The sequence below is a fragment of the Mirounga angustirostris genome, unplaced genomic scaffold, assembly GCF_029215605.1.
Source record: "Mirounga angustirostris isolate CCGP_5_RB_7025 unplaced genomic scaffold, mMirAng1.0.hap1 SCAF_2, whole genome shotgun sequence".
In the NCBI taxonomy this organism is placed as follows: Eukaryota; Metazoa; Chordata; class Mammalia; order Carnivora; family Phocidae; genus Mirounga; species Mirounga angustirostris.
Window position 1 is genome coordinate 107019000 of NW_026991710.1, and position 20956 is coordinate 107039955.

Genomic DNA, 20956 nt, shown 5'->3' on the forward strand with positions numbered 1-20956 from the left:
ATGGTAGATCCAGTTTACTGCATTCTTGATTCTTGCTCCATAGCTGAGAGCTGTTTGTGACTTCCTTTTTTTTTTCCTAAATTCAATTACTCAGCCATCAGAGAGGATGAGTACCCAACATTTATTTACATCAACATGGGTGGAACTGGAGGAGATTATGCTGAGTGAAATAAGTCAAGCAGAGAAAGACAGTTATCATATGGTTTCACTTACTTGTGGAACATAAGGAATAGCATGGAGGACATTAGGAGAAGGAAGGGAAAGGTGAAGAGGGGGAATCAGAGGGAGAGACGAACCACGAGAGACTATGGACTCCCAGAAACTGAGGGTTTTAGAGGGGAGGGGAATAGGGGGATGGGTGAGCCTGGTGATGGATATTAAGGAGGGCACATACTGCATGGAGCAATGGGTGTTACACACAAACAATGAATCATGGAACACTACATCAAAAACTAATGATGTACTGTATGGTGATGAACATAACAAAATTCAATTAATCCTTGATCTTTAGCTAATCAGTTGTGTAACTATTCAAGTTACTTAACCTCCTCATGCTTGTTTTCTCATTGTTAAAATAGGGCAAATAATACTTAAACTATCATAGAGTGTAAGGGCTTAAGAGAAGTAATTAACATATTTGTAAAATCCTTAGAACTATTTTTGCTATTCTCACCTGAAACTGTTCTCCAAATTGTCTTACTGTGGTTCCTCAGAATGTGTGCTGCCATCTTGTCTTTAAGTCTTTGCACATAGTAAATCTTTTCTTTTAGTACCAGGCATGGGACCAGAAGCTAGGAATACATTATCTATGTATTCTAATATTGGTATTTGTTCATAATAATAGATACCATTAAGAGAAGGACCAAAATTAATAGTTAGAGAAACCTTCAGGTATCCAGAAATATTAACTGTATACTATAACTAATTGTTCAGAAGTTGAAGATAATCATGGTTTGGTTTTAATAAAACTCTTATTTTGTCTAGATCTTTTCCTTAATTTTTTTTTTAAGATTTTATTTATTTTTTGACAGAGAGATAGCGAGAGAGGGAACACAAATAGGGAGAGTGGGAGAGGGAGAAGCAGGCTTCCCGCCGAGCAGGGAGTCCCTTGCCGGGCTCAATCCCAGGACCCTGGGATCATGACCTGAGCCGAAGGCAGATGCTTAATGACTGAGCCACCCAGGTGCCCCTCTTTTCCTTAATTTTGTGTAAAACATAATTTTTGTATGATGTTTTTCAGGTCTAAATCACAACATTCACTTCTGTTCTCTTTATTTTCTTCCTGAAGAATTCAGGAATTCTTCACATAGTGAAGAATTTCCTTCCCATCTTTTACCAGTAGTAAACTAGTTAAACCTTTCTTGGTGACAGTCTTACTTCTTTTTTGTGTATTATTTCTCCTGAGATAGTACATGTTATACTACATAAATTGTTAAGCCCCCTTTTTATTAGGTTATTCAATAGTTGTATACAAAGAACTTTGGGGTTTTTTTTCCCTACTCATTTTTTTTCTTTTAAATTGAGGCATAATTTATACACTATATATTAGAAATCATAGGATTACATATGACTTTTCTCAGTGTATAAAGTTGTGTAATTGCCCTCCAGATTAAGATATAAAACATGTTCAGCGTCCCAGGAAGCTCCCTTGTGCCCCTCTCCTAGCCTGTACCAGTGCTCTCCTCATAGGTAATTGCTTCTCAGAGCTCTCTCAATTTGTTTTTTAATTTCACCTAATCAGAGGTACGTGTACTCTTTTATATCTGACTTGTACTTATCATTTCTGTGAGGTTTATCCATGTTGTTGGTGTGTAGCAGTTGTTCATTATCTATTTTGGGGTAGTATTTCATTATATGAATGTAACACAATGTATTTTTCCATGCTGCTGTTTGTAGATATACATGGGTTCTTTCCAGTTTGAATCTGTGGTATGGTTGTGAACATTATCATACATATTTTTTGATGGTCATAATGCTCTTATTTTCCTGTGACATGGGTAACGGGATAAATACACACACACACACACACACACACTTAGCTTTTGTAGATACTGCTAAACATTTTTTCCAAATTATTGAACCAATTAAAACTACCACCATTGAGAATTTCACTTGCTCCATTTTCTATCATCATATTGGCAGTCTTTACCAAACACTGTTCTGAAAAATTTAAGCTGTATAAGCCTGCCCCCAAAAAGATTCAGCCCATTCCTCTAAGAACTTCCTTAATGGCCCTTTCCAGTCACAGTCAATCTACCCATCAACTTTTTGCCGCAATCCAAACCACTTTTCTGATTATATTAGCATAGATTAATTTTGCCTTTTTATTTGTACACATTTGTGTAAATGGAATTTTTCTGTCTCCTGGCTCTTTTTTTTTTTTTTTTAAAGATTTTATTTATTTGACAGAGAGAGAGACAGTGAGAGACGGAACACAAGCAGGGGGAAGTGGCAGAGGGAGAAGCAGGCCTCCAGCAGAGCAGGGAGCCCGATGTGGGGCTCGATCCCAGGACCCTGGGATCATGACCTGAGCTGAAGGCAGACGCTTACCGACTGAGCCACCCAGGCGCCCCCCCTCTCCTGGCTCTTTCATTTGTAGTTTTTGAAATTCATCCATGTTGTTGCAGGATCTGGATGCTACGTGCACTGAGGTTTGCTACTAGGGTGTCATTGCTTCTAGAATGTTCAGCAGACAAAACTAGGAAAATATATGTTAGAAAAAAAATACAGCTATCACCAATTCAAACCCCTTATTATTGGCTTCTTCCTTATTTTCTTTATTCCCTATTTAATACTCTATTTTTTCAGAGGGTATCCTCATTCCCATCAAAAAAGTTTGTTTTTAAATTTTAATAATTTTAAAGTCCTGTCCAGTTTTGAAAGTATAACTTGAAAAGTGAGTACTATACTAACACTAAGGGCATACAGATGTAAAAGTAACACATACGATACGTTCTTCCACTAAAAGATAGTGAGTTGTAACTTTTATAAAATAACAAGTACGTATGTTCAGTTTTTATATAATATTTGTATTTTTCCTGATTTAATTTCTAAAAGGTGAGTACCCTTGAATTTCAGATAAAATTCAGATGAATAAGTCCTTTATTTTGAGGAAATTTTGTTCTAGTTTTATCATTAAATGCAGCATGTTTATTTTTGCAAAGCACTATAGTCTAGTGACTAAGACTTAGTGGTGGACAGCTAATAAAAATTGAGCCCTAGTATTGACTCATACTAAGTCTATGATCTTTATTTATTTTTTTTAACAATTTTTTTTTTTTTTAGGATTTTTACTTATTTGAGAGAGAGCAAGCACGAGCAAGCACCAGCGGGAGGTGGGGGGAGGGGCAGAAGGAGAGGGAGAAGCAGACTCCCCACTGAGCAGGGAGCCCAATGCGGGGCTCCATCCCAGGACCCTGAGACCATGACCTGAGCCAAAGGCAGATGCTTAACGACTGAGCCACCCAGGCGCCCCAGTCTATGATCTTTATCAGATTATTTCTTTGAGCCTCAGTTTCCTCATCTGTGTACATTATAGGGTATTGTGAGGAATGTATATGTCTGTTTCTTATCAATTAATGGTGGTAGTTATTAAAATAGTGACTAAATTTTATTTGGTGGTATTATATTAAGGTAAGATAAAAGGAAATAGAGAAAAAAAATTAATTATGGTAAAAGTAGTTTGATTCTAGGTGATGTAATGATCCTTAAAGGCCTATTCTGTTAAAACCAAATTATCTGCTGCGTGTTATGTGAGGATATGTGTTACCTATTACAGGGGCAAATGATTTAAAAATTCATTCTAAGTAGTTAATTCATTGGTATTTTTAGAAACATTTATTGTAATAATGTCTGCTAATTTCAGATTTAAAAAATTCTTAGGTTATTAGAAGTATAGGATGTGCAATTACAGTTTTTTGAATGAAAGTTCTTTAATAGCTCAAAATACCTATTTGTAGGCACTGAAAGATAGCACAGAAGTGGAAATTGTGGATGAGAAAATGAGAAAAAAGATAGAACCAGAAAAATGGCCAATTCCGGGCCCTCCTCCACGTAGTGTGCCACAAACAGACTTCTCTCAACTGATTGATTGCCCAGAGTTTGTACCAGGCCAAGCCTTTTGTTCACATACAGGTAACAACTTTTCTTCTAGAGCAAGCAGTGTAATGGTGGGCTGTTTGGTCCAATTGACCTATCCTTTAAAAAAGTTTATTTAGGTTGTATAGGAAAATTAAAGATTACAAAATGACTTTTGATGCTCTGAATTATATTCATTTTGCCCCCCCAGCCATAAATTAAAAAGGGATTTAAGAATTATGGGTAAATCTCTGCTCTGTTCTTAAATTGTGTACTTTGTCATGTACGGAATTTCTACCTATCTTCGTAATTTTACCAAATGATTATGGATATGTTGTGCCAGTTTCCTTTTGTAAGATTGGAGTAGTCTAGTAGGATGAGTAGTTTAAAAGTCTTATACTCAAGAGGGGGTGACTTTAATTTTGCTACTAGTGTGCTTCAGTCCTGTCTTGTAAAGACGGGTTGACCTATATTCAAAAGCAGCATTGGGGTACTGTTATGAAATTATTATAATTACAGATAAAGAATTGGTGGTAATTAGAATTTCCAAAAACTGCTTTGATATTAAGAATTTTTTCCTGGATCATTTTTAAGACATTCCCTCTTGGGAAAAAATGTGTGTGCTTAAACTTTTTTCAGTCAGGGTGATGATCTACTGATGCTTGGATGTCATTTGATCGAATATGCAGAGGAGTAGGTGACTCACTGAAATATTATAAACACTGGAACAAATCGTGCTGCAGAAATGAAAGCGACCAGACTTCTATGCAAGAATGTCTACTCCCGACTCCTTGTGGAGGAGGTTGGGCCACCACTACAATGGAGACAAACACCTTTGTGATGATAATGAGAGAGAGACCAGAGGACTGCTGTTGTTTTTATAGGAGCCACCCATTTGTGTGTAATTAGCCTGAGCTGCATGTGCTACTTTTATTTACGGTGGGAGAGTTAATTATCATTCTGGAAATATTGCAAGATTCTGTCTTTTCCTTCCAGACTTATGTACTTGTGTCCAGATCAACAAAACAAAAATAGAGAGGCTTGAGTGGCATTTCCCATATTGTTAGGTCCTTTGCTATTTGATTTGCCCTTCAGTGTAGTGTACAGTGTACAACTCACATGTTGTCATAATATTTCACATGGACTATAAGATGTGTTAATGTGGACACTGAGGGATAAGACATTTGAGAAATGAACAAGAATATTTTTTTCTGAACTCTTCAAGATATATTTTTTATACACCAGTACGTGAGACCTGCCATCAATAAAGTACCAGCAGACAGTCTCACAGATATTTTTATTTAGTGTTTCTTTGTCAGCCCTCTATGCCTCTAGCCCTAGCAAACAACTTGGGCAATTGTTTTAAAAGTTGAAGAAAAATGGTATTTTTTAGGTTTTCTTAAAGACTTAATGTCTGATTGTATAAGTTAGATTAATTTATTTGTGTAAACTTGGGGTCCAAGGTGACATTTTTAACCTGCTTATGAACAGGCTTTAAGTGAGTTAGATAAAAATAGAAAATACTTTTCCCACAGGGTAGCTAGGATAGGTCAGTCAAGTTGGTGATGCCTGTTCATTTAACCATTTATGCATTATTAATAAAATTACAAGAATAAAATCACAATGCCTTGTACATTTTTGTATTTTTTTAAATATACACTCATTTACATCTCACATACCCATTGCCAAAACAAGTCACTATATATTTAAATGTCAAAAATTTTAGGTTATTTAGATTATACATCTGTAACTGGCTGCATAATGAAGGCATATAGAAAGAATGTTCTTAGAGTTAATACAGATTTACCTTACACCATAGGAATAAATACATAAATTCAGCCTTTTCCATGAATGCCCATATTTCTGACTTTAATAATTATCCTCTGATGAGAAAGCCTTAGGTCCTAAATTCAGTAGAGAGTAGTATGTCACCAAAAATTTGAAATGGATATAGGAATCGGAAAAGTAGATTGTGTTTATCTGTACCTATAGATAAAGAAACTTTTATCTGTATCCTTTTTATCTCTAAAGAGAAGACTTTATATTTCAAAAAACATAACCATTGATGTATACTTCCTGAGGGATTTATATGGTAAAATATTTAAACATTTTTGTTTTTTTCATCAAAGAAATTAAAATGTCTATTTTTCCCTCTATGGAGGTTGAATTGTGTAACATGAGTTCACCTTTGCACTGAACAGAGGACCTCAATGCACCAGAAAATGTTGATTATGGGAATGGTAAGATGTTAATTTTAAAATTTAGGGTTTGCAGTTCAATGGATATAGTATTGCATTATCAACTCTTAAGTAGTAAAAGGATTTCATTCATCAAAATTGAGAGGGTCAGGTACCTGACCATCTTGGGGTTTTTTGTTGTTGTTGGCTTTTTGAAAAATATGTAGGAGCATCCCTAATGATTTTTTAATAAGCTGTGGGATTTCCTTTGGAAAGTTGCAGAAGTATTCCTGAATGTGCAGCACATAAAGTATATAATCCTTTTAAAGCAATCTGTGTCATTACCTGGATTCAGGGTGGATAAAGAAGTCAAACTAGATAGATAATCATGGAACATATAGGGTGATTTTACCCCTGGAGAGTCATGTTGACAATTTTTTCAATTAATGAAAATAGCAAAGATAAATTTTTTTCTATGTTCTCACAAATTAGAACCTATAAATGTCAAAGTGTGTGTCTAATTTCTTATCTGTAAGTTGAATGTCCAGTCATCCAAGTAATATGCAGACTCATTGGTTTTTGGAAGATTAGGGGTTTACCGTTACCCTTAAAATTTACATACATAATGTTTGAAATTTTTTCATTGTAAAAGAAAACAAGTCACACAGCGTATGTGTAGGTAATTATAAGGTGAACATTTCCCTTTAAAAACTCAGACTATTCTAAATTTTCTTGTCTTACTCAAATTCTTTGGTATTTTAATGTTTAATTTGTAAGCATGTGTTGTAGATATCGTGAAACACTTGACTTCATGGTAGAAACATTCAAGCTTAGCGAGCATTTAGAGATGATTATATAATAAACTTAAGTAGGTGTTTAAGATTAGATTTCTGTGTTAAAAATAGTAGTTAACTGATTTCCCTACCATGTGCCATTCTAATCATTTATACATGAACTATCCGTAGTAATTTGGTTAATTTTTACAGTTGCCAGGGTGGTGGTTCTTAGTCTGTTTTTAAGGCTTTATTCACTTTATGAGCATAGGTGATTTATAGTATTAGAAATAGGGTTCTCTGCTGATAAATGTCTTCCCATTCCTATAACTTTAATATCAATACTTGCAGCCCAAACCTAGCATTTCACCTATACTACCTCTGTGGGTCAATTGATGATACATGTACCATTAATTAAGAAAGTTGTAAGCAGCAATGTCAAATAGAAATATAATGTTTGCTACACATGTAATCCTAGTAATTTTAATAGCCTGAAAAGCTACAAAACAAATGAAATTAATTTTAATAACATTTAAAATATTTTAATATACCCAGATATTATAACATTAATATAAAAATTACAGATCCATTTTACCTTTTTAGATATTTTGTACTAAGACTTTGAAATCTGGTATGGACCTTAAACTTACTAGCACGTTTTAGGACTACCCATGTTTTAAGTGCTCAGTAGCTCCATATGACTAGCGGCTGTGTTCTGGACAATGCAATTTTAGAGCCTTCTCCATTATGAAGCAATGTACTTTTAAAAAAAAGTAGTATAGTAATTTGATATTTGAATCCTGTATCTAATAGGTGTTCATAGAGAGGATAATAACTCTTACTTGTTTCTAGCATGTAGTAGATGAGAGTAAAATCTTGGAATATTCTTCTCAAACCCAAAGTCCTGGCATGTGCCTTTGCATTTTCATTTAGTAAATAAAAGAATTGTTGCTGTTAATTTATTTCAACTTTCTCCATGTAATATTCAGCTTTGCAGTATTTTCAAGTAATTGGCTTTTGGGGACTAAATTAAATGATATTTAGAATCTTAGAGTATAAATTTGTATTTAAAACTCTTTGTCCAGGAAGTACGTATTGCATTATAAATTAAAATAAGTATTCTTTTTAATTTTTAGAAAAAGATTTGTAAAGGAATCAGGATTTTATTTATAGAGGATGTAATTATTTTGATTAAGAGATAGTGTGGAGAAAAGCATTTTTAATTCCAACAGAGTTTTAAAATGTTTTAAACTTTATTACCAGGGCAGTGCACTTTAATGATGTGACATTCTACTCTTTACAGTATCCAATAGGAGCTAAGTGGGCACACTGCATTTAGGTAAAACTCAGTAAGCAGAGGAAATGTGAAGTGTGAATAATGATTGCCTTGCTATAGATTGTAGCAGAATAGTGAAGGACTGATACTGCCTTGAATAAAATATGCATTTACTCTGCTTAATAGCATTTGAGATTCCATAATTTCATTATAATTGATAGATTTTAAGATTTGACAGGGAATTGACCCCTAAATTAAATGTATTACCACAGTTAGTGACTCAATTGATATGCTTAAGAAGTTTGAATGAATGTGATCTGTGTAAGAGTTGGTGACATTTCTTTTATCTGTTAGTCATTGGCTTCACTCAAATACATCTTACATTACATCTTTTCAGGTTTGAAAGACATTGGAAAAATTGTAATTGAGATTTGATATATCGTGTTTTTGTGGGAAAAAAATCAAGCCTAAGTAAAGAAAAAGAAGTGTTTTATAAGTAAGAAAACCATATTTTAACTAAGTACTAACTTAAAATTTTAGAGTCTGCCCCAAATTCTCCAAGAACTGGAAGTCCACTGAACCCAAAGAAAAATACTGAAACAAGTAATCTTCAAGCAATGTCTAGAGGTTTGTCTACAAGTTTGCCTGACTTGGACTCAGAACCTTGGGTAGAAGTTAAAAAGAGACATCGTCCATCTCCAGTGAAATTGAAGGTAAATTGTTATAAACCAAGTGAAGTGTAGTACATTCCTGGGTTGAGTGTAAGGCCAATGTATTTTGTTTGTCAAGTAAATCTATAAAATTTGGAAAAGTTTAAATTGTAAAAATTGGCTATAAGTGAAAACTTCAGGTATACTCAGTAGTTGAAAATAAGTTATATTGTGTCAACTTTAAAAATTTCTCTTCTATTTCTGAATATGATTTAAGAATATTTTGATGTGGTCTTTTTACTTGTGACTAATTTAAATTTGAATAACTTTTTTAAAGCTGACAAAATTTTTCTAAATTGTGAATTTATATTATAACCGTGTTATATTATTTGTGACCTGTTAATTATTTATAAAGGGTACAGATTATATGTGTTTTTGGTGCTTTTGTGTACAGTAAGGAAGGAAAAGAGAATTGATTTCTTAGGGGCACATGAGGGAGTGGGATGTGTGGTTATGAAACAGCAGAAGAGATCCTTGATGGTAGCACTGCTATATTTTTGACACATGGTTGGATACACAAAATTTGAAGTGTGATAAAAATTGCTCTGATCTAAACCATAAATAACATGAGTACAAATAAAGCTGGGGAGATCTGAGTAAGATTAATGGGTTATTACAATGTTTATCTTGTTTGTGATATTTTGCTATACTTTCACAAGATGTTACTATTGGGAGAAACTAGGTAAAAAAATAATGTAAGATTTCTATTATAACTGTATGTGAATGTACAATTATCTCAAAGTAAGAAGTTTACTACAAATAAATGTGGAAACAGTGATACTCAAATGATTCAAATATTGAAAGTCAGCTCTGTAAGGAAAAGGTTACTGAAAAGAATTGGGAAGCATAAAGAAGGCTATTATATTGAAGATTATTATGAACCCAAGGCGCTTTATCCTTACCATCACAGCATGAAGAAGAGAGCATGAAGGGTTATAAGAGTCGTTCTCCATTGGGGGAATGAGGGAGTGATGAAATTTTGCTTCGTCAGGGGATATTTGGCAATGTCTGGAGACATTTTTTGGTTGTTAAAACTGGGAGAGTGCTATTGCATCTTGTGAGTGGAGGCCAAAGATGCTGCTAAACATCCTACAGCGCACAACGCCCCCCCCCCAAAAAAAACCCCAAAGAATTATCAAGCCTAACATGTCAATAGTGCTGAGCTTGAAAAACCCTCATCAAAGATAACTTTTTAATTAGCCGTGGGGGTTAAACACAGCATATTTAAATGTTAAAAGAGGTGGTCCCCCCTCCCTCCCCCTCCCACTGGGGACATCTTAAAAGCCTGAAGTAGCTTTCTAGGGGTGCCTGGGCGGCTCATTCAGTTAAGTGTCCGACTCTTGGTTTTTGCTCAGGGTGGCAAGATCCAGCCCCATGTGGGGCTGCCTCCCTCTCCCCCCTGCTCCTCCCCCTACTCATGTGCTCACTCATTATAAGTAAAAATCTTTTAAAAAAATCCTAAAGCAGCTTTCTCAAGACAAGATTTTCTGAAGTTCTTGATTAATTCTATGATTATCATCGCAAATAACATACCTGTATAGGTAGGGAGGCTAAGGATGGTGTCCTGAAAACACATACACACACACACACACAGAAAAAAAACCATAAAAAGGATCGTGTCCTGGATCATTGACAAAGATTTGTATAGTATTTTATTTATTCTAAGATCTACATTTGTCCTCCACATTAAAAAAAATCTCCATTTCAGTATTTCTTTTAAAATAATGGTTCCTCCCTTGTATGGTATTGGTGGGGAAGTAAATTGATACAGCCACTGTAGAAGATAGTATGGAGTTTCCTTGAAAATTTAAAAATAGAGGGGCGCCTGGGTGGCTCAGATGGTTAAACGTCTGCCTTTGGCTCAGGTCATGATCCCAGGGTCCTGGGATCGAGCCCCACATCAGGCTCCTGGCTCAGCTCCTGCTTTTCCCTCTCCCTCTTCCTCTCCCCCTGCTCATGCTCTCTCTCTCTGTATCTCTGTGTCTCAAATGAATAAATAAAATCTTAAAAAAAAGAAAAAAATTTAAAAATAGAAATTACCATATGATCCAATAGTTCCACTAGTGAATATTTATCCAAAGAAAATGAAAATACTAATTCAAAAAGATATATGCACTTCTATGTTTATTGAAGTATTATTTACAATAGCTAATATGTGGAAGCAACCTAAGTGTCCATTGATAAGGAAGATGTGATACACATATATAGTGGAATGTTACCCGTAAAACAGGATGAAATTGTGCCATATGCGACAACATGGGTGCGCCTAGAGGGTATTATGCTAAGTGAAATAAGTCAAAATGAAAAAGGGAAATACTATAGGATTTCACCCATGTGGAATCTAAAAAACAAAATGAGTAAACAAAAAGCAAAGTCAGATCTGTAACTATCGAGAGCAAACTAATGGTTGCAGAGGGGCAGGGGTGGGGGGTGTAGACAAAATGGGTGAAGGGGGAGGGAGATACAGGCTTCCAGTTATGGAATGAATAAATCACAGTAATAAAAAGCACAGCATGGGGAATATAGCCAATGATATTGTAATAGCATTACATGGTGACAGATGGTTGCTACACTTGCGGTGAGCATGGCATAACATAAAACTTGAATTGATATGTTGTACACCTGACACTAATGCAGTATTGTGTGTCAACTATACCCAAATAAAAGAAAAAAGAAAAATTTTGCCTTTCTTACAGGAACTGGCAAAGGAAAGTTACTAAGTGCCAGAAATTACTGCAAAGACTAGTTAGAGAGGTGCCAAGCAACTTAAAACTCTCCAAAACTGATTTCTTTTTCTTAAGGGGCTTAAATTCAGGAAATGTGCTAATTAATAAAGCACAATTGTGCAAATTTTAAAAAATAAAAATAATGGTTCCTGTTAAAATTGATAGCATCTTTGGCTTGGTTTAAAAAAAGTTTTTGGAAGGGTAAGTGTGTATAGGGCCAGCAAATTGGTAATGGAATCTGGTTTTAATAATGGAAAAAGAATGATATAAAATCTAGGACCTTCAGTTTTATGGCCAAAGAATGTTGGTGCCATTAGTAAGATCTGAAATGTATTCTGATACTACAGAGTGAGGATCTGGCTTGGAGGAAAGCTGACTGTAGGTTCTGGGGGCCTAGATATTTCAGTGATACCTCCTGAGTTGGGTTACTTAACAACATTGCCAACGTACTTTTAAAAAAAAATGATCTTTTAAAAATAAACATTCTACAGTAGCTATAGCTTGTTTGGAGATAGATTTCTTTAGTAATCTGAAAGAATTTTTTTTTTAAGATTTTATTTATTTATTTGACAGAGACAGACACAGCGAGAGAGGGAACACAAGTAGGGGGAGTGGGAGAGGGAGAAGCAGGCTTCCTGCAGAGCAGGGAGCCCGATGCAGGGCTTGATCCCAGGACCCCGGGATCATGACCTGAGCCGAAGGCAGACGCTTAACGACTGACCCACCCAGGTGCCCTTGAAAGCATTTTTTCTACTGTCATCTTGGTCAGGTTCTTTTTCTTGTGAAATTTAGTCCCTTTAGATTTTTTTGTAACAAGTGATTTTGTTGTTGTTGAGGTTTTAAGAGTATTTCTTCATCACCACTATTGAAATTTCAGATGATATACCCTGGAGTTGGTCTGTTTTTATTTATTGTGCTGTGTATTCATGTCCGTTATTTTGGGAAAATTCATGTTTCTCTTTTTTTCAACTTTTGGTGTTCCTTTTTATCTGATGTTGGATCCCCTAGGACTCCCTGAATTGATCATCTGGCTACTGTTTTTTTTGGAATTGGGGATTTAAAAAAGATTCTGTTTTCTGATATTTCCATCAGTTTTTTGTTTTTGTTTTTTTTTTACAGTCCTCTTTTAGGGTGATGATTATTTCTTAATATGTGGTGATCTTTAGTTGATGGTTCATATTAGTTATTGATAAATTGGTATGGACTTCTTTTGTGGCCTTGTAGATTGCTCATCCAGAAAGCCTTTCTCCTGAATGTGAGATGTCATCATGCACACTCTTGGTTAGGTGTAAAGGTCCTGTTAGACTTCTAGACCTTGGCAGAGAACAGTCATGCTAGTTCTGAGTCTTCAGAATTGATAAAATCAGTACTTTTCTCTGGGAAGTAGAATTCCTTAGTGTACTTCATTCATTGGTAAAATTACCTTCTCTTTCTTCCCCCCAGCTCTTTTTTAGAAGTTTAGAATAATACTGGGATGTGTTCAACCTCTGTCTGGCTCCATGGACATGAGCCTTCTCTTGGCAAATCCTTCATTTTGTTTAGAAAGCAATTCTTGGGCTTTAAGTTGGGAGCAGATTTTATAGTTTCATATTCTCAGGTAAGGGTGTGGGACTGACTGTCTAGCTGTATCCTGTAGTTTGGTTTTCCAAATATCCATTTTGATGGCTGTCACATAGTCCATTCCTGCTCACTGTGCTTATCTCAAAACTTTTTAGGGCCCCGGTGGAACCAGTGGTGTCAGTCTTTATATAGATTCTAGGTTGCTGTTTCCTCTAGTCTTGTTTATTATCAATACAATCCCATTTGCTTTCTGCTTTCCAGAAAGTCAGAACAATTTCTGATTTTCTGATAGTATAATACTTGTTTTCATATTGACATGGATTTATTTTTTTCATTACTGTGAATCATTACTGCAAGTAAGTGTGCTCAGTCAAGTCCTCTTCAACTCAAATCTCTTGTTTCTTCCTCACAAATTAAAAAAAAAAAAAATCTATGTTTGAAACAAATTTAAATACAACTGATACAAAGTAAAAAGTAAGAAACTCTGTCCAGGGTTTACCATTATTAACAGTTCGGTGTTTATTCTCAGACTTTTTTTCATGTACTTGTAAATGTGAATAACAAGGTATATAGTTTTTTTAAAAATATATTCACAGTTGTTAAAACTTATTTATTTTTATTATGTTTTTTTAGTAAAAACTTATCATGGACTGTCTTCTATTTAGTAGAATGTTAGCTCTGTCTGGGCAGAGTTATTATTGTATATCCTTTCCTTGAACAGTGCCTGGCTCACCGGACCAGATAATAATTGACTGAAAAGATATGTACTACATTAATAGGAATTCTGAGAGAGGGGGATTGTTTTATTCTAGGCAGAGGAGAGTTAACATTTGCTGAAGGATAAGGATTGGTCAAAGGCTGACATTGGAAAATGACATTGAGACATCTGTTTTCTTGTGTTGAGAGTTATGGAAATCTAGAGGAGGTTAGATTTTAGAAGATCTAGGATCTAAAGTTTTGGACTTGTTATGTCACCCAATAGGAAGCAATTTAAATTTTTTCAGGAAGGACAAAGTTCAACAGTTCAATGCATGTTAAGGTAAATTTAATATGAAAACCTGGCCACAGTGAGTGAGGCTGAAGATTGAGAAAAGGGATTAGCTAGGAAACCTAGCTAATGGCATTAATGTTGTGAGGATTTGGACTAGGAAGATCATTGAATTTGGAAGTCAGAAAACCTTGATCTAGTCCTGACGAATTCTGATATTCTGGACAAATTAACTTCATAGCTCTAAGCCTTTTTTTCCCCTCATTTGTAAAATGAGTTGGTGTGCTATAATGGATTAGCTAAGCACCATTCTTACTCTAAAGGAGTCTTTAACCCTCCTTTTACTCAATTTTGTGTTTTTATTTAGCATTAAACTTAGTGTTTAGCAAATTCTTTGTATTTATTGGGCCAGAATAATACTGGCTTGATTTTCTTTTATAATTTGCCTGCTAACTAGTTACTGAACACACAGGCTTCATATTACTAACTTGTAACATTATTGTGATATGTTTCTTTTCAAATGATTAAAAAAAGTTTGTATATAAAATACCATTTTCTTCCTTTAGGAATCATCATCTCTACCTGAAGAGGCATCAGATCAGCTGTATCCTTCAGATGAACAAGAGCAAGAAGAACTTGATTTTTTATTTGATGAAGAGATAGAACAAATAGGACGAAAAAACACATTTACTGATTGGTCTGATAATGATTCAGATTATGAAATTGATGACCAGGATTTAAACAAGATTTTGATTGTAACTCAGACACCACCTTACATGAGAAAACATCCTGGAGGAGATCGAACAGGCAACCACATGTCTCGGGCAAAAATTACATCTGAACTTGCTAAAGTCATTAATGATGGCTTATATTACTATGAACAGGATCTATGGGTGGAGGAAGATGAAAACAAACACACAGCCATAAAGGTAATATTTTCTGGGTAATATTTCTGCTGATACTAGTTTTTTTATTATGTTGCTCCCTGTACTTTTCCTAAACTTGAGGCTTTATTTTATTAAATTTTGAATATAAATAAATTTAATTTTGAAAATTCCCAGAATATGTCTGATAGTCACAACCTGAGAAATAATTTTATTAAAATGACAGTGAAATGAATAATTATAAAAAATTAGCACTCATTTACTAAAACCCTTTTTTCAGTGAAAATAATAAGGCTCTTTCTAATAAGAAGAAAAAAACCTGAAGTTCATGGACAGACTTAGTTTATATGCTCATTCCTTACCCTGGCCTATAATCACCCCAGCTAAATGAGTAGGGTTTTAGAGAAGGCTTACTTTTGTTGTTCCCTTCCATTGTTCTCTCCTTAGTCTATGGTGAATGCTTTATGGTTGTGGACAAGGATAGAAGATTAAAATGGCTGATTGTCTCTCCTTGTGCAATCATTACTGTGGTGTTAGGGGTGCTCTTTGAAACCTTGTTCCAGTTTTTTATCTTCTTGAATTTGACCCCACATCCTGAATACCTATCCTAGTTATGAGGGTAAAATATGAGAGAACCAGAGTATTCTACTGGCTATCTGCGTTCCTTTGATATGAATTTTAATGATAAAGACAGGGACTAATGGGATCTTTTTCTGCCATTAAAAAAAGTTAAATATTTGTTTTTGGGACAGAATAATGAGGGGGAAAGTTGTGTAACTATACTATGCCAAATAGAGGAGAGATCTTGGTCAGAAATAGTTAACAGTTGTAGAAAAAGAGTCTGCCAACTAGTGATTGAAATCAAAGGGACTGGCTGTCCATGGAGGTTCGTTATCATTAGCAAGAAGTGTGCTTTCCTCCTTCGCTCTTCATTTCTTTTTCTTTCTGGAATTCCCATCAGTGCATTCACCCCCTTACCTTCTCTAACCATTGCCTTTTTGGAGACCATGCCTCAGGTTATTGTAGCTTGTCTGTAACTTAAGGTCTGAATAGTTTTCTCTGTCCTACTACTGTGAAAAGGAAGTATGTTTTTATAGTTTCTTGGTTTAAAATCTTTCCTTGTGTAAGCATGGTTATTTTGTGATACTTAGGTTCTATAAGTAATCTCTAACTTAGATCCTTTTGGAATAGAAAGAGCTAGAAATAAATTTAATAATAGGTTAAAATTACACTCCCTCCATTCCCTATCTCTCTACCCTGCTTTGTTCTTCACCATCTACTGTTCTGTATATTGCACTTCTTTTCTGTTTTGATCACATGGATATAAGATCAATGAAGATAGGAATTTTTATCTTATTTTGTACACTACTATATCTCCACTGCTAGAACAGTTCCTGGCACATAGTAGCACTCAATTCATATTCATTAGGTGGATAAATGAATAATGGATTAAACATTATGAACTAACCAACAAAAAGCTAACCACTGTATATAATATTGGTTCTATGGGGAATTTTTTTGAGTTCCAAATAATGAACTTTCAGGCCATCTTGAGAAACATATTTGTAGGTGATTATTTATTTGCTTTAACTAAAGTGTAGACAACAATAAGGAAAAGCCATGTATTGAGTTAATTAAAAACCAGCATCTGACCACTTAACCATGAAACATTAGGGGAAAGTAATCTTGGCTATATGACTCTTAAGCATTATGGGTCTGTTCATAAGTATATTGTATTTTAGCCTGATTTGTATGTACATTCTTATCACCTGACTTATTCCCCTTTTTTCTAATTCTGTGTTCAACATGTAATTTCTGATTAGAATTGTACTTTTCCTGTGGGTCTGCTTAAAAGGAAAGAAAACAATGATTTAATATATATTTGTTAAACTCCTACTATGAGCCAGACATTGTGCTAGGTCCTGGGCGTGGAATGGGAAGATAACAGTAGGGTCTCTACATGCCTGGTTCTTACAAATAATTGGGAGGACAGACATTAAAATAAACCCACAATAAATACTTAATCACAAATTAAAAATTATAATAAATGTGCTAAAGGAAAAGAACAGGATGCTCCTGGGTTGGATTGTCAGGGAATGAATGCCTGTGAGAAAGTCAGTTATAGTGAGATCTGAAGTATGAGTAAGATTAAACCCTGCAAAGACCAGGTAAACCATATTCTAGGAAGAGGAAACGGCAAGTGGCAAGGATCTTTGGGAAGAAAGAATTTGGTGTATTTTAAGGACTGAAAAACAAGTCCATTTGTTTATAGTATTATTATATAAGGACAGTTATGGTAGTATATAGGCAGAAGTCTGATCATGTATGGTTTTGTGGGCCGTGCTAAATTGGAATTTTTCTAAAGTTCAAGTAAAGTACCTTGGAGGGCTTTACACAGGCAACAGGGCTTAATCTAATTTTTCTTTTTATTTTTTTCTATTTATTTTTTTTAAGATTTTATTTTAGAGAGAGAGTGAGCAGGGGGAGGAGCAGAGGAAGAGGGAGAGAGAGAATCTCCAGCAGACTCTGCACTGAGTGTGGAGCCCGACATGGCACTCGATCTCATGACCCTTAGCTCATGACTTGGGCTGAAACCAAGAGCCAGATGCTTAACCAGCTGAGCCACCCTCGTTTTTGTATTTAAAAGATAACTCTAGTTATTATGGTGGAGAATGGATTAGATAGGTACAAGAGTGGCAGAAGAAATCCCCTTGGGAAGCTATTAAAGTAGTCTAGGAGATGGGTATTGATAATTTAAGGTAACTTGGTAGCAGAGGAAATGTTGAAATAAGAAAACCCAGATCTGAGCCCTGAGGAATCATCACTGAGGAGTTGTAATAGGAAGTGGTGCTGTAGAAGCCAAAAACCAACTTCAAGAGGAAAGAATAATCAGATATGTCAGGAACTGGACAGATTGAGTTAGATGTAAATGAAAAGAATGCCAAATTGATAGGGTAGTTTAGTGATCTTTTCTGACTTCACAAAAGGATTTTTTGCTGGATCCAGAAGTTATATTGAACTGCACTAGACTGAGTGTAGGCTTTCTGTTTCTGCCATGTTCTTACTGCTGAAAACAACTCAAATGGCCTTTTAATAGATGAGAAAACATCTTAAAATCCTTGAAGATTGGCAAGGTAAGTTGTTATCAGAATAAAGCCATAGAGGAGTGTGGAGTATTGAACCCAGTGTTGCCCTGGAGACCATTTTGGAATTTGAGGAATTCAGCATTCCAGAAGTCCCCCAAAAATAAAGGGAAAAAAGCCATAGCCACAAACCTATGGCTCAGCCAAAGTTGGGGATTTGAGTGAGTCTTCTATTAAATTGGTACCTAAAAGGAATACACCCTAAGTGAAAGAGAACTTAACTTGCTTTCTCACCTACTCCTCTGTGGGACTACAAAGAAATTTCCCTAGTTGTGCTGAACAGACTAAGAAAAATGGCTTAGAATTTATAATCATGCAACTTAAATTCATAGTATCTAGATGACATGACCACTAGTCATGAATTTTAAGTGATTATGACCTGTTAATTTCCCAGAAACCTAGCAGAAGCCAACATAGCTCCTTTGTGAGGACATTCACTTTTATCCTAGACCTTGAATAATTTACTCAAATTATCTTAAAAGGAACGTGAACAATTCACAAAATTAATAATAAAACAAGGAAATATGGTAATACATGTGAGACTGAGCAAAACCATACCCTGAAATAATTTAGATAATGGAATTATTAAACAGAATATGGAATAACTGTTAACTCTGTTTAAAAAAAAACAGTATATGCAGGGAAGAAGTAGTAAACAGTAACATTCCTAGAATTTCTGCAAGTAAAAATGGTTAATTAAATTAACTCAATTAAGGGGATTAATAGATTAGATACAATTAGAGAATCAGTAAATCAGAAGACAGCTTACAAGAAACTACTCAGAAATCAGTACAGAGAGGCACAGAGAGGCAAAGAAAATATATGAAAGGGTATGTAATGATATTTTGGAGAATCTTTGCTATTATTTACTACATTTCAAATCAAGTTGTAGAATTTAACATCTGGATTTTATTTTATAGCTTTTTATTTTGAGAAAAGGTTTAGAAAGGCAAGAAATGTGGAATACAGAGTGATAAAAATGGTCTAAAATAGACATTTAATCAGAATTTCAGAAGGAAAGATTAGAGAAAAGGGGGCAAAGTCAGTATTTTAAGAGGTAATAGCTGGGACTTTTTCTGAATTGAGGAGCAGTTAGAGCAGCCAGGGGAAAAAAGGCAGAATACATTTAAAGGTAGGAGAGTGCACAGCTGACAGCTGACTTTCCAACAGTAAACAGTTGAATGCAACAGACACTGGAATTATTAATATTATTAATATAGGGAAAATAACTATCAACCTATAAGTGTATAATTATCAACCTATAATTGTATAATTGTATGCCTTGCAAAATGTCTTTCAAGTAAGAGGGTGAAATATAATGAGAGAAATTGTAACTTAAGAAAGCCTCATCAAAGGAAATTGCAAAGGTGGAATAAATGATTTCAGATGCCAGGTATATAGAAAGCATTGCAGAGCAAAGCAAGAGATATGTGAATAAATCTAAATATTAACTGTATAAAACAGTGTCTTACAGATTTAACATAACATTAACACAGACTTGGAGAGAGCAATTAAATGAATAGTATTTAAGGGTTTTTTTTTGTGTCTAGGAAAAAGATACTGATTAGTTTTTAAAGTTTTCATGTTGCAGTTTGAAGGATACCCATTCAAAAATAAAATTAGAGGAAAGAACTGTGAAACTAGGAGAAAGGGAAAATGTAGAATAAGGAAGGGGCTTCCAGCACAAAAATAAAGTGGTAGGTTTGTTTGTTTATTTATTTCTCTGAGAGCAAGCCAGCGAGCTGGGGGAGGGGCCAGGGGGCAAAGGGAGAGAGGATCTTAAGGAGATTCCGCTGAGTGCAGAGCCCAGTGGGGGGCTAGATCTCATGACCCTGAGATCATGACCTGAGCCAAAACGAAGAGTTGGACACTTAACTGACAGTCACCCAGGCGCCCCTAAAGTTGTAGATTTAAACCCAAATGTTTAGATAGCAAAAATAATAAATATCATCAGAGTATATGTAAATAAAATCAGTTACGTTATTTATATGTGACATCAAAAAGATAAGGGAGCATACACCATAAAGTAGTAACCAACCAAAATCAATCTGTAGATTCAGCATAATCTCTGTCAATATCCTAAGTGGCTTCTTTGCAGAAAAATGAGATGTTCTAAAATTCGTATTGAAATTCAAGGGACCCAGAATAGCCAAAACAATCTTGGAAAAAGAACAAAGTTGAAGAATTCATATACAGTCCTTATGTTAAAACAGTGTTGTTACTAGGAAAAGCATAGACAAACAAAGTCCAGAAATAAATGCATATGTCTATGTTCAACTGACTTCTGGCAAAAGTGCCTAAACTATTCATTCAATAGGCAAAGAATAGTCTTTAATAAGTCATCTTGGGACAGACAAGTGGATATCCATATGCAAAAGAATATATTAGATGCCACCCTAACTCACCATGTACAAAAAAATTGACTCATTTGAATTGATACAAAATATAAGAGCAAATACTATACAAGGATTGCAAGGAAACATAAAATCTTCATGACTTTGTATTTGACAGAGTGGTTTCTTATATGAAACCAATACACAAGCGACAAAAGAAAAAAATTGGATATCATAAAAAATTTTTAAATTTTGTCCTTCAGGGGGCACCACGAAGAAAATGATAGGGAAAGAAAAAAAACACATAAT

The 20956-nt window shown here is 34.9% G+C and overlaps 1 protein-coding gene across 20 annotated transcripts in view; it reads left to right on the plus strand.

The window, feature by feature from the left end:
- LARP1B (La ribonucleoprotein 1B) overlaps positions 1 to 20956 on the plus strand; it is a 129995-nt gene that overhangs the window by 32884 nt on the left and 76155 nt on the right. For 19 of the 20 annotated variants that reach the window (XR_010409538.1, XR_010409542.1, XR_010409539.1 and 16 more), the window contains 3 exons: positions 3960 to 4134; positions 8844 to 9016; positions 14854 to 15216. Coding sequence is in view for 14 of the 20 variants with exons in the window: in XM_064585040.1 (XP_064441110.1) it covers positions 3960 to 4134; positions 8844 to 9016; positions 14854 to 15216 (711 nt within the window). In the remaining 6 variants the exon portion in view is untranslated. Of the gene's footprint in view, positions 1 to 3959; positions 4135 to 4716; positions 5702 to 8843; positions 9017 to 14853; positions 15217 to 20956 lie in introns of those variants that run through there. The other variant, XM_054508763.2, reaches the window with a different exon arrangement.